This window comes from Lactuca serriola, chromosome 3 (assembly GCF_051521515.1).
Source record: "Lactuca serriola cultivar US96UC23 chromosome 3, Lser_US96UC23_V15, whole genome shotgun sequence".
NCBI lineage: Eukaryota > Viridiplantae > Streptophyta > Magnoliopsida > Asterales > Asteraceae > Lactuca > Lactuca serriola.
In genome coordinates this window covers 166,822,214-166,839,307 of record NC_136410.1, presented here as the reverse complement: position 1 = coordinate 166,839,307, position 17,094 = coordinate 166,822,214, and the positions used below count along the sequence as shown (strand labels likewise).

The 17,094-nt window shown below is 34.7% G+C and overlaps 2 protein-coding genes across 3 annotated transcripts; one reads left to right on the top strand and one right to left on the bottom strand.

Annotated features, from left to right (window-relative positions):
• The first annotated feature begins 3,532 nt into the window (after positions 1 to 3,532).
• On the top strand, positions 3,533 to 10,019 carry LOC145093349 (uncharacterized). The gene is made up of 5 exons (XM_079031458.1): positions 3,533 to 4,180; positions 4,276 to 4,401; positions 4,501 to 4,845; positions 6,840 to 7,066; positions 9,576 to 10,019. Exons 1-5 carry the CDS (start codon positions 3,568 to 3,570, stop codon positions 9,831 to 9,833), a joined length of 1,569 nt encoding a protein of 522 aa, XP_078887584.1. The 5' UTR covers positions 3,533 to 3,567; the 3' UTR covers positions 9,834 to 10,019.
• Positions 10,020 to 10,360: 341 nt separating this feature from the next.
• On the bottom strand, positions 10,361 to 13,214 carry AAR3 (defective in cullin neddylation protein (DUF298)). Of its 2 annotated transcripts, none has more exons than XM_079031459.1 (8): positions 12,792 to 13,214; positions 12,302 to 12,431; positions 12,153 to 12,207; positions 11,977 to 12,052; positions 11,796 to 11,878; positions 11,594 to 11,690; positions 11,338 to 11,466; positions 10,361 to 10,782 (listed from the first exon to the last, which is right to left on the bottom strand). In XM_079031459.1, exons 1-8 carry the CDS (start codon positions 12,850 to 12,852, stop codon positions 10,550 to 10,552), a joined length of 864 nt encoding a protein of 287 aa, XP_078887585.1. In that variant the 5' UTR covers positions 12,853 to 13,214; the 3' UTR covers positions 10,361 to 10,549. The 2 variants fall into 2 exon arrangements, with proteins under 2 accessions (XP_078887585.1, XP_078887586.1); XM_079031460.1 differs by having other exon boundaries at positions 12,153 to 12,204; positions 12,792 to 13,213.
• Between the last annotated feature and the right edge of the window lie 3,880 nt (positions 13,215 to 17,094).

Here is a 17,094-nt window from a genome sequence, read left to right as displayed (position 1 = left end):
GCGTAAAGTGCCCCGTCACAAACTTCCACCAGTCCTTCACTCCCAAGCGAAGCTGGTTCAGCGCGAACCGAACCTTCAAATGCTCAGGAGTTGAGCAAGTGAAGAAACACCCCTCTACATCAGAAATCCATCTCATAGCCGCCACCAAGTCCTGGGTCCCATCAAACTCTGGTGGTTTTGTGTTGCTGAACTCTCGGAACAGCAACGCATCACCACCATGCGGCCTCGCGGCAGCAATAGCTACGGTAGCCGTTGCAACAGCAGCCTCAGAAAGAGCAGCATAACGCTCATCGAAGGTCTCAATCAAGGTAGTCTTAATAGACCCGGACATCTCTGGTATCTCTGCCCTGATGGCCGCAGCCACCTCCTCATGGATGATCCGGCAGATCTCCTCATCACTGGTCTCACTGTTCTCAGGCATCAGACGTGTCCTCACCATGATCTATCTCTGAAAGACAACATACGATAAATTAGAATCCATTCGAGCATACCCACACTCTACAACTCTTCCCTCCTTGATCCTTGGTATTCCAAAGATTCCTACTTGGGTTGTACACCGCTCTGGTGCTTTCAGTAGTACGGGCCTAATACTACTGTCCGCATCGTATCAGAATACACCCCAAGTCCTCCTCTTCGGATCCCAAATTCCAAGTACTCTAACATGCATAATCCATTCTCTAACAGATCTCTCATAAGCCCCTCGTTGCTACCTACTCACTCTCAAGCATCTCATAGCAGCTCACCTCTCCCTACGCTAAGGCATCACAAATCAGGCCACTCTAGTCCTAATAGGAGTACCTAGCCTACTCTAGCATGAGAATACATCATATCAATATCAATATCACATAACATGAGGGTATTTCGGGAAATCACCGTTCGGGCGCGGACTGATCGTACACACAACTCTGCTCTGCGTTCTTCCAAAAATCTTTTATTCTTTTTGAAAATACTTCTCAAATCCTCAGTTTGAGTTCAAATACGCCCGAAGGTGTACTCGAATCCCTCAAACCAAGGCTTTGATACCAACTTGTAACACCGTGAATTTCAAAACAATTTTTCGCATAATTTAAAAACATATTCATATAATTTTCATAAACATCAGTGTTTGAAACTCCAATCAATGTCATACAACGAATCCCAAGATCACATATCATAAAAATCACATGTGTGTGTACTGATCAAGCCGGCGCCTTCCCACGGTCATCACTAGTACCTGAAACAATAAACACCAACACTGTAAGCACAAAGCTTAGTGAGTTCCCCAAAATACCACACATAACACATATTAGCCATTCGAGGCTATAACTCTGCGGGTCCATAGATCCTACTCTGTAAACCTCTGGTTCTAACTCTGGGAACCTTCCGGTTCCAACTCTATAAACATGCACATCATAAATCACATAAAAATAATGCAGTACAACACATAACATACATATAGCATACAAATACTCTATCACATAACTCTGGTTACGTACTCAAGGTAAAGTATAGTGAGAAGACTCACCTCGTGTATCTCGATAACTCGTGAATCCTGGAAATCACTCGCGCTTGATCCTCCGAGCTATAATCCTCCTATAACATCATATACCTCTAATTAACACTTTCACAACTAAAGTTGACTACCCCTATCAAGTCAACACTGGTCAACTCTGGTCAACGGTCAACTTTGACCGGACTCGGCGAGTGCACTAGAGCGACTCGGCGAGTCTATACGTGTTCACTGACTCCTTAGGATCCTCTCTTGACACGTCGAGTACTTCCTTGACTCGACGAGTTCCACCTGGCATGAATCGCGGGGCCACCACGACTCAACTCGCCGAGTCTCAAGAACAACTCGGCGAGTTCCAACTTGACTCAGTCCACCTGTCAACCCTCTCTGACTCTCCCTGACTCACTGAGTCAACCCATAACTCGGTAAGACCACTCGCTGAGTGGTTAAAGGCAATCTTCATGCTACTCGCTGAGTCTGTTCTTCGGACTCGGCGAGTCTAAGCCATGCATGAACTCAAACTCACTCCTGAGGTCAGATCCGTTCTAGTAACTCATAGATCCAGTCCTTCCAAGCACATTTATCACGTAAAGTTACAATCTTGGCTACCATGCAACGCTTACAAAGCTTCTTTTGGTGAAATGACATCTAAAATGGTAACCTAAGTCCCCAACTCAAAAGGATAGGCATAAAGCAGGGCATTTGGGACTCTCTGGACCTACTAAGATCCAGATCTAGGTACCAATTCCTAAAGGGACCTCTCACACTCAAATTACAAGGCATACAAGGCATGAAGAAACCCCAGATTCGATCATATACATAAAAACATGAGAATAAGCTCTGAATAATACCTCAAATAGCTTCCTCTGCCAAAATGGAAGTAGATCTAAGCGCCCTAACCCTCCTAGTTTGGCCTTCCTCTTCCCTTCTTGCTAACACACACAAAGATGATGAATAATGGCCTCTTTTCTCACTCACAAGGACTCACAGGTGCTCTGGTGCTCTCAAGGTCGAAGGTAGCCGCAATGAAGGGTTATAAGGCCCTTTAAATAGGGCTCAGGGCCGGGAAATTAGGGTTTCATTAAACAGCGTGGACTCGCCGAGTCCGGACGCGAACCCACGTCTAAATCCACGATCCTACTCGGCGAGTCTAGGCTCCAACTCGCCGAGTCTCCTCATAATTTACCAAAAATAAATAAATGAATAATACCTGGGAATCCGGGCTGTTACATCCCTATTAACTCTGTTTGGGCCTAACTCCCCTGTTTAACTTTATATACCTTATTTTTCACTTATTTATTTCGTTTAACCTTAAACATTACTCTAATTATTCTAATACAAAACCTATATATATATATATATATATATATATATATATATATATATATATATAGAGAGAGAGAGAGAGAGAGAGAGTTAGGTTCAAATGTTTTCACTATCTATTGTGTGCCTATATGATTGATTATGGACCAATCATTTTAGTTATTTTAAAAAAGTAATTAATGCTTATTAAATGCTGAAGATGTAATTAATACCTATTATATCTTCAACATGTAATATGCATTAATTACTTTCTTAAAATAACTAAAATGATTGGTCCAGAATCAGTCATACATGCACACAATAGATAGTGAAAACAAAATAACCTAACCATATATATATATATATATATATATATATATATATATATATATATATATATATATATATATATATATATATATATATATATATATATATATATATATATATATATATATATATATAAGAGCTTGATTGGAAAACCGAGTAAAGAGAGGTTTTTCATTGCTATTTTAAGAAAATAAATGAAAAAACATAAATCTCTCAGGTATTTACAATCTTTTAAACCATTCTATTAAAAACATAGTATTATTATTGTAATAATAATCATATCTAATATGTCAACTATTCATAAAACTATATATAAAAGAAGATAAAAAATTGTTTAAATGGTCAATTTTACATATCTTTCATATTTTAGATACATAATATTTTGGACAAACAAACTACTACTTTCTTTATATGTGTTTACTAAGGCTTGCGAGAGTCTTTTATTCATGGCTTTGCTTGCAAACTGTTGGCTTATTATTGAAGTCTTCTTGATCCCAGATGGATTTATGAAGTGGTTTTTTCTAAGCTTCTATATCCATCCGTTCTTCCTCTTCTTCTGTCAAATTATCCTCTGGATCAAAACCCTAAAAAGATGGATCCTTCTCATTAATCACTCTCTATTCTCACATGTCAATGGAGTCTTAATGATCATAACACACACGTTTTCAAGATTCAACAATGGCAACACCGAAGCACAAAAAGAAGAAGAAGAAGAAGAAGAAGATTTGTGGTATGAAGTTGATGATTCTCTAAGCTCCTCAAATAATACTCATGGGATCTTGCTTTTACGCCATGAGTGTTCTCCTGAAATTACTAAAATAACCTTTTGTGACGTTCACATCGAGTCTGTCGATCAAGAAACCATGTCTATATGTTCAAGTTCGGATCTTGATGATGAAAGCACAAGCTTTTCTGGTGCAAGTTCACCTATTAGTTCTTACTCTTTTGGTACCTTTAGGGACATGGAGGTAATTTTAAACACCCCGTCATCTTCATGCACTTTACCAGAAGAAGATCAAGCAGACACCGACAACGATGGAGCCACACCGGAGTTAACAGGTGCAGTGTCACTTTCAACATGGTCTTAACGACGTCGTTAAATCCGTTTTTTCCTGGTTTTCTGGTAAATACATAATCTTCCCTCATATTTACAGCTTTTTTTAAACCTGATGAAGAAGAAGAGGAAGAAGAAGAAGAAGAAAAAGATTCATTTTACAAATCTTACACCGAAAGAGTGAACTGGTTTGATCTTCTCAACCAAGAACGAACATGTGCACTTCGTGAGTTTCTTTTCTCATAATTTCACCATTAATTAATCAATTAATCCATCAATGAAATATTAATCGTTCTTGATATATATTAATTGATTAACGTTTTAGAGGCGCTTGTGGGGAATAATAAACGACGTTTGGGTGGTGATGAAAGAATTTTAAAGAGCTTGGAAAGTGATTTTGAGATGGTGTATGTGGCTCAATCATGTTTATCATGGGAAGCACTCCATGATCAATATAGAAAGCTTGAAGCTATTGTTGATTCCTGTGCTCATGATACTTCGGATTATGGTGCATTGTGTAGTAGTACTTTGGTAGTTAAATTTCAGAGGTTTCAGATTCTGCTAGAGAGGTTTATGGAGGATGAAAGGTCTGAAAATGGCAAAAGGTATTGGAATTTTAATCAGAGAAGGTCTTCACTTAAAAGCCTACTACTAGTTCCTCAAGTTTCAGGTACACTAACACATTGTTTATTATTATTTTTAGCATTATTATTAAATGTGGTCAATGTTTTTTCTGAGTGTGTATGAAAAAAGTAATGGAAAAAAATATTAAGTTACGATTTGAAATTGAACTTTTCTTCCTGCTTATTATCTAATTAAAGATAACAAGTGTCTTAAAAAAATATTAATTTTACATCTCATTTTAATTTTTATCAAAATATGAAATTTATCATTATTTTAAATAGATAGAAAGATAAATCGAAAGAAAATATAAGAAATATTTAGTTTCTTAAATTGAAATTTCTCATTTATCATATTCTCTGTGTTAAATCTCTATTAAATGAGAAAGAAAGGCTAGTATATCAGATTAAAGTTGTATTTGGTGCACCACAATTAGGGTTGTAAATGAACCGAATATTCAAGGAAGTGTTAGTAAACCGTTCGGCGGAAAATTCATTTATGTTCGTTTAGTTAATAAATGAAAAAAATTAACACAAATTTTTGTTCGTTTAGTTAGATGAACGAACATAAACAATGGTATTGTTCGTTCAATTATGTTCGTGAACGTTCATTTATGTTGTTCGTTTACGTCTGTTTATGTTCGTTCATTAAAGTTCTTTTATGTTAATATACGTTCAATTATGTTTAATTACATTATTATATTATATGTTTGTTTATATTCATAGATGTTCAATTATATTTGTTTGTCTCCGATTGTTTATGTTCGTTTAGCATGTTTACGAACATAAATAAGGTAATTTGTTAAACGAATGAACATGAACAAGAAAACTAGTTTGTTTATCCGTTCGTGTTCGTTCATTTGTTTGACTAACTTAAACAAACGAACATGAACAACCCTCGTTCGTGTTTGTTCGGTTCGTTTCCAGCCATAGTCACAGCTAGCTGATAAGTTAGCTTATTTTTCGAGTTTTTTTAGATTGTCATGTTTGGCATACCAAAAAGTAATTTATAGGCTAGTTTTTTTTTTTTTTTTTTTTTTTTTTTTTTTTTTTTTTAAATTACTTAGACTAGCTTCTTATGAGCTTCTTTTTTTTTCAAATATACCCTTAATTAATTATAAAAAAACATATTATTTTAAATGTCATTTTATATTATTTTACATATTTCAACTAGCTTATCAGTCAGTTTTACCAAACGTCATTTTTATTAGCTAACTTTTCATATAACAATTAGCTTTCAGCTATCAACTAGTTTTTCAGCTAGTATGTCAAAAATAATCTAAATAAAAAACAAGCATATTAACGAGTTAATGGTGATCATTTGTATGAACACTTCAAAATAGAGTTTGACCGAAGTTTAAATTTCACATGAAAAATATTAGTACATAAATAATTGTCCAAATTCCATAGAAACCATATAATGTTTTTTTTAACCACAAAAATATTCTTTTTTCTAGTCTAACCGCTCTAAGTTTTTTCCAATACTGAATTGCAAAACGGAAGAATATGTGTTTTGCTTAAAAATAGTATTTTTATTAAATATTCAAAGTTTTATTGGTTAAATCATTAAAAAAGGAGTTTCTGCCGATGCTAAACCTAATAAATTCCGTGATAGTGGTTTTTATGTAGTGGTTTGTTAGAAAAGAAATAAACTTAGTTAAATCAAAAAAATTGATGACTACACCGAAAAAGAAAAACGTCAAAATATAATGGATTTATGGAACTTAATTGCAAACTTGTTACGCTTTTTTCATGGTAAGTTGATTTTATAGGGGTTATAGGGTAACTTTACTAGTTTCGATTTTGGGCTTTACAAAGGCTTCTTATTCGAGTTGTTAGTTTGTTGTTCTATCATAAATTATAAAGTGTGCATGGTTGATGGTTTGAACAAAAAAAATAAGTTTGACGTTTTTACATCAACGAATTTTCTTTTTCCCAGATTCGGGTATTATATTATATCTTAACATAAGGGATAAAGGGTACTTTTATCAAATATGTTGGTGCCTTTTGTTTAATAAAAATCGAATGTTTTGTGCATATTAAGAAAAAGCAAACCACAAGAAAGAAGAAAGGAACGAAGAGCTAATGATGAGGGCGACGGACGTGTTGAAAACCATAGAGAAATGCATGAAGACTTTCAAGTCATTTATCGAAGTAGACAAGAAGAAACCTTGGTGGAGAACAAGTAACCATCTTTCATGGACTCCTTCACCATTAGAAGACCCACAAGACTTCAATCTCTTGCATGATCTTACACGTACATTGCAACAGGTGATCATTTTTACTCAACAAAAACACTCAGTTATAAATAAACCAATATAGATTACTTTACAAGTATATTACTTGAAATATAAATAAGATATAGTGGCTTTCTACAAACAACACTGAAACTGAAACTCCCACACAACAACTCGTTAAATGGCTTAAAACTGAAATCTCCAATAAAATCTCAATATTTTGGGTCAGTTTACGGTTTAATCCGAAAATTTATTTTTTGAACAAAAAAGTTTGATTATCTAACTTTATACGCTAATCTGTCATTTTCTATTGAAAATAAAAATATGGACTGTTTTGTTAATTGAGATAAAATATAAAATAATCGAGACTTTTCTGTTTAAAAAAACAAATATTGGGATTAAACCCTAGACTAACCCAAAATATTCAAACTTTATCGTTTCCCTTTTATAATTAAAATAAGCATTATATTTAAGGTTTAAAGCTATCATATTATGTTTAAATTCCATAACCCAATATATATTTTAAATATTTTATTAAATGGTTGTTCATACATATATTTCATGTTGAAGTTAGTTTTTGTATTTTTACCGATGGATTAAAAAATATATGTTAGGTTGTAAGCAATAGTCGGTTAATTTCACAAAATAGAGAAGTTTGATTGGAGTTGGATAATTTTATAAATATCTGAGTTAGATTAGAGCCATGTTTTGAAAATCAAACCGGACTGGCCAGTTCAACCGGAACTGGTCGTGGATCCGGTTCTTAAATGCTAAAAAACCGGTATTCATGTGAACCAATGAAAACCAGTAAAAACTGGTCCGGTTAAACTGGTAAAACTAGTCAAAACCGAAAATTTTAAAAAATATTTATTTTTTTTTTTCATTTTTTGTATTTTTTATATTAAATATAATTATGACATCATCCGGTTTTTCCTGTTTTTGAGACCGGTTGGACCACCTGAACCATCGAACCGGTAAGATGACCGATTCGGTCTCCGGTCCAGTTTTCAAAACCTTGGATTAGAGTTTGATGGTTTATAAACGCGCATGTGAAATACCCTTCTATATATAGTATAAATATTCTATATATAGTATAAATAGGTGATGCTTGGGGTAAGTGTTATCATGCTTACAAGAAAAGAGCTCAACTAAAAAATGGATGTAATTCCAAACCATATTGCTGTATTTATTTTGCCAAACCCCCATCTATACGGCGATGTTTGGCAAACTTTTGAGTTAGTTGAAATGTTTATGTGATGCAGAAAGTGCGTTGCAAAAATTTATAGTGCTTTCCTATGAGTGAAGGGAATTTTGGGCTTGCACATCACACTCTCTTATGCCTAGGCACCCGACTTTAGTCGGCAACAATCAATAAGATTGCGTTTAAAAGTAGCGTCCATTCGTACTTGTTTATCTTTATCGTTTCAGTTATGGTTTTCTTTATGGTTTCCTTTCATATTGTTTTTTTTGTTGTAACAAATTCACACATTTGTTACGACAAAGAAAACAATAAATAGAAACATCAAAGGAAAAGATAAAGATAAACAAGTACAAATGAGAACTACTCATATACGTGATCTTATTAATTGTCGTTGACTATAGTCGTACGACTCGGCCCTAAGAGAGTGTGACGTGTAAGCTCATAATTCCCTTCACTTGCAAACAAAGCACCATAGTTTTTGCAACGTGTTTTCTGCAACCCAAAAGTCATTTCAATCAACTCAAAAGTTAGGGTTTTGGCAAAACAAATACAATGATATCATTTAGAATTTGCAGCCAATTTCTTTAAGCTCTTTTCTTTTAAATGTGATAATATCAACCCAACCACCACCTGTTCATACTATATGCATATGAGTATTTCATACTCGCATTTATGAACCACCCAACTCTAATCTAACTCAGACATTTATGAAATCATTCAACTCCAATCTAACTTGTTTATTTGTGAAATTAACTAACTCCTACTTACAATTTATCCAGCATAACTTTTATTGATTGGTAAAAAGACAAAAACTAACTTCAAAATGAAACATATGTGTGAACAAATTTTCAATAATATATTTAAAATATATATAGTGGATTATGAAATTTAAACTTAATATAAAGTTTAAATCTTAATTATAAGTATTGTTGATTATTATACATGATTAAATCTAATTAATATAATTGTGGGGTTGAAAAATCGGATTGAAAATACAAGAAAATATAAATAAATAAAAGGAATGAAATACCGCGAATCTGAACCGAAAAGGCGTTGGCAATGACCGCGAGACTGGTCTGAAAAGACCGGAACACATTAAGATCGGACTGTTTTGAGACCGACCTGAGATCGGTCCGAGAGACCGTCAATGTGTAGGTCTAATTGAAATTCACATTGTGGCCTGCTAGTGTCCGGCATAAGAGCTTAGTATCCAGTGCAATCCACATTAGAATTGAAATTCTCGTCGACCCCATGTTGCTGGCTTAGGAGCTTAATCTGTGTTTGATATAGAGATGAATTAATTTGAGCTGTTTTTTTGTGTGTTTATGGTTTGCTTTTAAAGAAAGAGTTGTGGATAAAGCATTTAAAGGGAAAAAAGAGATGTTGGTTGAGAAACAAAGTCACAGATTTAGGAGATTCTCAGAAGAAAGACATGATGTTTGCCATGATCGAGTTGAAGCTTGTGTCACGAGTACTCATGATGTCACTTATATCCACTCCTCAACTCCATTGGTGCCAACAGAAGCTCAATAACATAGATCTCAACCATGGTAAAATCACAAGATCATGCTCTCATCCTTTGCTATTTCCCCCTTCTTGAATGCTACATCTCAACCATGATAAAATCACGAGTATGTATAGCTTTCATGTTTCTTGCTTTAAAACTCTTTCGTGCATATAATTAAACACCAAAAGGCAACCATTTATTCTTCTGTTGTTTACAATACTTTTGGGGGCATTTAATCAAACACCTAAAAGGCAACCGCTTGTTCTTTGTTGTTTTCAATTTATAGTGTTCTTTCTACCCTCAAGAACTCTTTTGAAGCATTTATAGTGTTCTTTGTTCTTTTCAATTTATAATGTTCTTTCTACCCTCAAGAACTCTTTTGAAGCATTTCTTTACAATTTTAGGCATTACATCAAACACTTAAATTGCATCAATTTGTTTTTTAAGACTCCTTTTGAGGCATTGAAATGCCTCATAAGCCATCATCTATTCGAGGCATTTCATCAAACACCATAATGTTTATCTATTTGTTCACAAAGCTCTTTGAGGCATTTCATCAAACACGTTAACAACATTTATCGGCCCAAAATAACATTACTTATCACATGACATAAACGATCTTACCACATAAACGGTGTGATTTTCTTATTCCATTTATCAATCACACAATACACTATAAACCATCGCCTACCCCCAAAAAGAAACCAAGAAAAATAAAAAAAAAATGGGGATACGCACGAAATATATATGAATTCACACACACAGACACACAACTAAAACACACACACACAAAAAAAAAAAAAAAGCAATTATAATGTAAATGGAACCCTCGTTTCACGATCAAATTGCAAACAAGAAAGACCAGAGAAAAGTTCTGCAAAACCTTTTGAAAGGCTGCCCTCCACAGCACACGATGGGCTACTACTCATTCCACATCCCTCCCGAAAATCAGTTTGCCTTCTTTTTGAATTCATAATTGTATTTGAATCCCTAAATTCTTCCTCACCCAATTTCCTCTTCACCCCAGGAAGAATTTTCAATCCTTCAAAACAAAGCATCCAAATATTGTCATTGTTGGTCCAATACCATATACATTCCTAAAAAAATTGTACACTATTTGTACCAGACTCTCAGTCCTAAAAAGGTGTATGTCTCATACTCAGACCGCCAATCCTAAAAAGTACAAAAAATGTACCGGCGGTCCAATATATCTGTACCAAACTATCAGTCCTAGAAAAGTATAGTGGACAACCAGTACCACTCTCATACTCTCAGTACTAATGAAGTATATGGTACCTGCTAGTCCCAAAAAGTACAAAAAAATGTACCGATCAGTCAGTCCAGATAAAGTGTATTGTATTTATACCATACTCTCAGTCCTCGTAAAGTGTAATGTACCGTCGAAAAAAAGCGCATTGTACCGGACTGTCGGTCATAAAAAAGTGTATTGTACCAGACTGTCAGTCCTACAAAAGTGCTGGTCCCAAAAAGTACAAAAAAAGTACCAGACGGTCGGTCCGGATAAAGTGTATTGTATTTGTACCAGACTGTGAGTCCTAAAAAAATGTATTGTACCGTACTGTCTGTATGTACATACCAGGGAGAGAATCAACAATTGGTTCGGTTTCTAAGTCACCACAATTGCAAGAGAAACTACGAGCATCTTCCGATCCATTTATGATATACATATGCTCCACAAACTCATCAATCAAAACAGGCCAAGCTCCTAGACACATACAAATACAAAAGAGGACATTAGACATATAAAATTGTTTTAATCATCTTTTTTTTTTTTTAATAATTTATAAGCACTTAATACAGAAAGAACGACTTAATGGAGAAAGTTAGTACACCTTCAGGATCATATCCTTCAAGATTTTCATGTACACATCGGCTAAATGCCAAAACTTGTCGCCATGTGTCCTCTGAGATATTGTGCCTCTGATTTTTCTACACGTTAAAGTTATAAAATTAGTTTATTTTTAATATACGACATGAAAAAATTAATGAAATATACCAAATTTGTATAGTTTTATTGTTATTTACTAAAACCACCTCAACAAAACTGCACCATTGATTGAGTAGTCGGAACCTTCCGGATAAAACTAATTTCCATGCAATGATTGCTCTGCTTACAGCTGAGAAAAGTTCACAGAAAAAAAAAATCTAAAAAATGGGTTTAAAGAAGTAACATGAAATAATTAATTATCCATATTTTATAGATATGCAAACTTACTTATGCTTCTTTGACCATTTTCTCGGCATATGAAGAACATAAAGTTATAGAAACGTGAGAATTCACATGAGTCTACCTAGAGGTATAAAAAAAAAGTATTCATTGTTAACATATAATATAGTAACACACACATATAAATATATGTTTCATTGAATAAAAAATTGTTCACATCTCACCATCAAATCAAGCCTTGACATGAGCATAGGAATTTCTTCAAGTATTGGCATTCTGCTATCAAAGAAAGTAAGAAGCACAACACTCATCAATCTTTAACTACTTATGATGAATATAAGTAGAAAGAAAAGAAAGAAGAAACATATAATACCTTTTGTCCACTCTTGACTCAACTAGTTGTAGGAGCTGGGATAATGCATCTCTGTATAGTTTGGATTTCTTTGACTCATTGAATGGTCTGTAACCATCTTCTCCAAAAGCATATGCCTCTGATGTGATTTCTGCAAAAGAAAGCCAATTGAAGAATTAAAGGGTGTTTGGTTGTGTGTTATTTAAGTGATTATTGCAGTTTGAATCATCAGAATCACATAGCCTGTGGATTACAACCTCATTTGCGAGGGTTAAAGCGAATCCATGAACATCATTCCAAGTTTAATGTAATTGATTACTGAATCTACTTTTAATCTTTAACCAACTGAAACTCTTGATGATATTAGATGTCAGGAGATAGGAGAGACATTGTTTTCTTTCGTACGCATCATTCATAAGGTAAGAAATGAAAAAACCCATAGCAACTATCGATCAATCAAGGAAATAATTGTAGTTTCAGAATAAAGTAAAATAATTGGATTGGATGTTACCGCAATAGCGCCGGTAAATCTCGAATATGTCGAGCCGATTTGAAAAGGATGAAGAATCCATCGTCGCTACGGAGGTTGACGAAGAAAGAGGAGATTCTGGTTTCGGGATTCGTTGAAAAACGAAACCCTAGACCATCGATTCCTCAAAAACGGATCACTCTGTCTTCTAGTTCCTAAATTGAGGAGATTCCAGTACGTTTCTGCGTATGGGTCCGATGGGTGGGGATCAGGGATGTGATTTATGCCTCGATCCCCAAAATCTTGATTCAACAGTTCTACCCCAAATTATCATTCGAAAGGTATTTTCAAGCATTAAATAATCTGTACCTCAGATTCCGTAAATCGATTTAGGGTTACAGAGAAATTTCTAAATTGGGAATAGATACAACTGCTCCCTCCCCCAAATTGGTTTTCCGATTTCGTGTACGTCATTCGTAAGTTAATAATACGATTTTAAATACGTTCATTTTTTGGATTTAAAATAACTGAAAATACATATAAATATTTAGATTATATCAAAAAAAAAGTGAAATTAGTAATGACGTGGCATAAAAAATAAGGCAAAAAGGAAATCAAAAAAATCGTAGGGTTTTACAAACACATCATTCTTGTCTCCTTGTGATAAATGATCGGAATTTTTCTCGAAAGCAACTGCAACTCGAGTGTTATTGTTGAGGGTATCAATCGTATCATTTTCTCGGATTAGCGGATTAGAATGCATCAACCTACATAATTATCCGTGTCATGGGTTGATGGGTTAGAAACATTAACCTGGACACGACCCATCTAACCCGTTTAATTATACAGGTTCACAGTTTGTGGATTAGATTCGGGGTTACAGTTTGGTGTGTTGTTAGGTTGACCCATAAACCTATATATTATTTGTATAATGGTGGGGACCGGTTTAAATTAGCCACACAACACGCATAGATTGATGGTCATATTCGCATAACTTAAATTTAATATTCTATACGGTGAATCTTCTCATATGATGATTATGGGTTCAAATCTTCTCATGCTCATTTCAGGGTGACCATAAGGGGGTAATGCAACATCGCTTACAAATGCAAGGCAAGATATCTCTATGTCTACTCCAAATGGTGAACAATACCTGGCGGAGTATGCTTTAAAACGGTAATATCTTTAAGAAAAAAAAAAGACAATACGAGTTGGTGAGTTTACCTATGAGTCCAAATAATAACTCAAACACGATCAGTTTATATGGCGGGATGACATGTTGGTGGGTCAAAAAATTGCAACCCAAGCTCGCTTATTTTCACCCCGGTTCTTATCATATCGCGGGTCGTGTCAAGAATTATCACTCCTGGTTAGGGGTTGTTTGGTAGCCTCTTAATTGAAAATTTAAGAGGCAACCTCTTAATATTTTAGATGTAGAGAATTTGATAGCCTATGAATAAAAGGCTCTTAATTCTCTAAATCCTCTTAAACTTTCAGACCTAAACTTGTATCTGAATAAAAAAAAATATGCCCTTGTATGAACGAACGCTTTCATAACCCACCTTCACTAGATCCTCTCATGTCTCCTCCCACCTCTGATAACTCCAACGCCAACAACCTCCTCCCATCGTAGAATCGCACAACATCGCCGCCCCATCGTCGATCTCGCACACCCACAAGTTTTGCACAACTTCTGATATGACTCCCACCTCCATGAAATTGATTCCCACTGAGCTCCGACATCGCTGGTTCCACCCTCGAAAGCGCTGCCCTCGCCAGAGCTGGTTCCGCCCTCAACAGCACTGGGCTCCACCATGCGATCTCTGATCTCCTTCAATGGTTGCATCTGATGGGTTTTGGCTATAAGAACATCCTATGTGCTCATACAAACCCTAATGCTTGGATCTAGGTTTCTCTATTGTACATGCAAGTTATCCAAGACTATAAACCCTAGATCTAGCATATGATAATCAATATAACATATAATTAGGGTATAGATCATACCTTAATTGTTATGTAGCAATAACAATCCCAAATCTCCTTGTATTGATTTTAGAAAGCTTAGAGTCACAAATGTCACTCCTCTAATGGTTCACAAACACCATAAGCAAGAGGATGAAGAGGAGAGGGGATGGAGGCTGCCCAAAAACGTCTACAAACCCTAGAGGAGTCTTCACCACGTTTTTGGGTCATAAGGGTCTTATATATAGTGAGGCTATTAGGGTTATCTAACAAGGAAACCCTAATTTGGATGCTTAAGCCCTAAGCAACCCATGGACTCCTTTAATTAGGGCCTTGGACGATTTCCTTATGGGTTTCCCCATAGAATTCGCCCACTCCTTAATTTAAGACAATTCATAGCCCAAATTGCAATTATCTCATAATTACAATTCCAGTCCCTTAAGTTTAATTAATCTCTTTTAGTCACAAAACTAATTACCAATTAATTATTGACTAATATTAATTAAACAATATGATTTCTCCTTTAATATATTATTCTCATAATATATTAATAAATCATATTTAATCATTTCTCTCCATAATTCATCCTATCAAGTTGCTTTGGTGAAGGCAACCCAAAAGGATCATGCACCATCGGGTCAAGTACATACCAAAATAGTTATGGAGTTAGACACTAATCCAACAGTCTCCCACTTGGATAAGTCTAATAACTATTATGCGTATGACTTCAGATCCTGATCTGCAATCGTAGCTTTCTGATATGTGCATAATTAGTTAGTTATTTAGCATACATTTTTATTCATTTTTAACTAATTATGTGAATAATATGGACAAAAGGTACTTAATATTGTTTAAATTTTGTTTTCAGTCCAAAAGACATGCTTGGGAGTGAAAGGGAACAAGGGAAAGCAATTGAAGACCAAAGAGTGAAGATTAAGGGACAAAAGCTAATTTACTCGGCGAGTACACGAGTCTACTCGGCGAGTCCAGCTGAATATTCCAGAAGATAGCCACGACTCCTGATTTAAGACGGATAACAACGAGTCTACTCGGCGAGTTGGGTCTGCTACTCGGCGAGTTGGGTCTGCTACTCGTCGAGTACACCCTGTTTTGAGATATCTATAAAAACCAAGCCTTTATCCGATGGGACTACTTTTCTGGCAATTTTTGAAGATCCTTCTGCGATTGAGAACCCTGGAAGACGTTGAGGAATTCTAATCTTCAACCTTTTGAAGAATTGAAGCAACTAGGTTAATCATTCCACTTAGCTTTAGAAATTGAGTATGTCTAATCTAGTTAAACTTGTTTTATTGTTTGTTTTTACTGCAACTATGAGCTAAATACGTTTTTGTTTCTGTTTGGGGAATACCAAGGAACTCCTATGGTTTAATTCTTAGCTTTTGATTAATTGTTTATTGGTGATCTATTAAATTAAGTTTGTTAAAGAACCTTATGCATTAATCACAATTATTTTCTGTTAATTGGAAGACAATTAAGCTGCATGAACATCTCTTAGTTGTTAACCTCATATGTCTATGTGAATACTAAATCATATGCTTAGGAATAATGATTATGAAACTAAGATTAATAAGACAATAGTTAGATTAATGTGTGAGCTTGTTTGAGAAACCATAAAACAAGAGGTTAATTGAACCACTAAATTGATTAACCACTACAAATCTTATTTAATCCAAATTGTTAATCTAGGGAATTAATTAGTTTAAACACTTGATCACTGCTTGAATTAATTGATTGTCTAAGGGTTAGGAGTAATGAACATGAACCTAACCATTATAATTGGTAGCCAATAACAATTAATCTATCATAAATACAAAATAACCATAGGAGTGAATTGGTTGAACCTAAATAGAAACATCTTTGTCGAATTTGGTGAATTAGTTGTTTGCTTTAGTTAATTAGTTAATTAAGTGTTCTTAAGGTTCTAGTCTTGCAAAACTAGAAGAAAAACCTTTTACTTTCATTAATTGTTTTAGTTAAAATTAGTTATTAGTTTAATTTTCCGTTACCTGAGTTCGATACCTTACTTACTAAACTATACCACTAAAAGACAGGTTCACTGCCTTTGTGTGCTAAATTTACTAATAAAAAGTAGGAATAAAACAAGTGCATCTAACACACATCAAGTTTTTGGCGCCGTTGCCGGGGAACGGTTCTAAATAATTAATCTAATTCCTAATTTTTTCGATCCTTTGTGTGAGTTTACTTGCATAGAGTTAATTTATTACAATTTAGTAGTTAGTAATTAGGTTTTAGCATCTATTTTAGTGTTAATATTAAGTTTTTAATTTTTTCAAAATTACACTTATACTCGCCGAGTGTAGTCGCACCTACTCGGCGAGTACAAGCGTATTTAGCAGTTTAA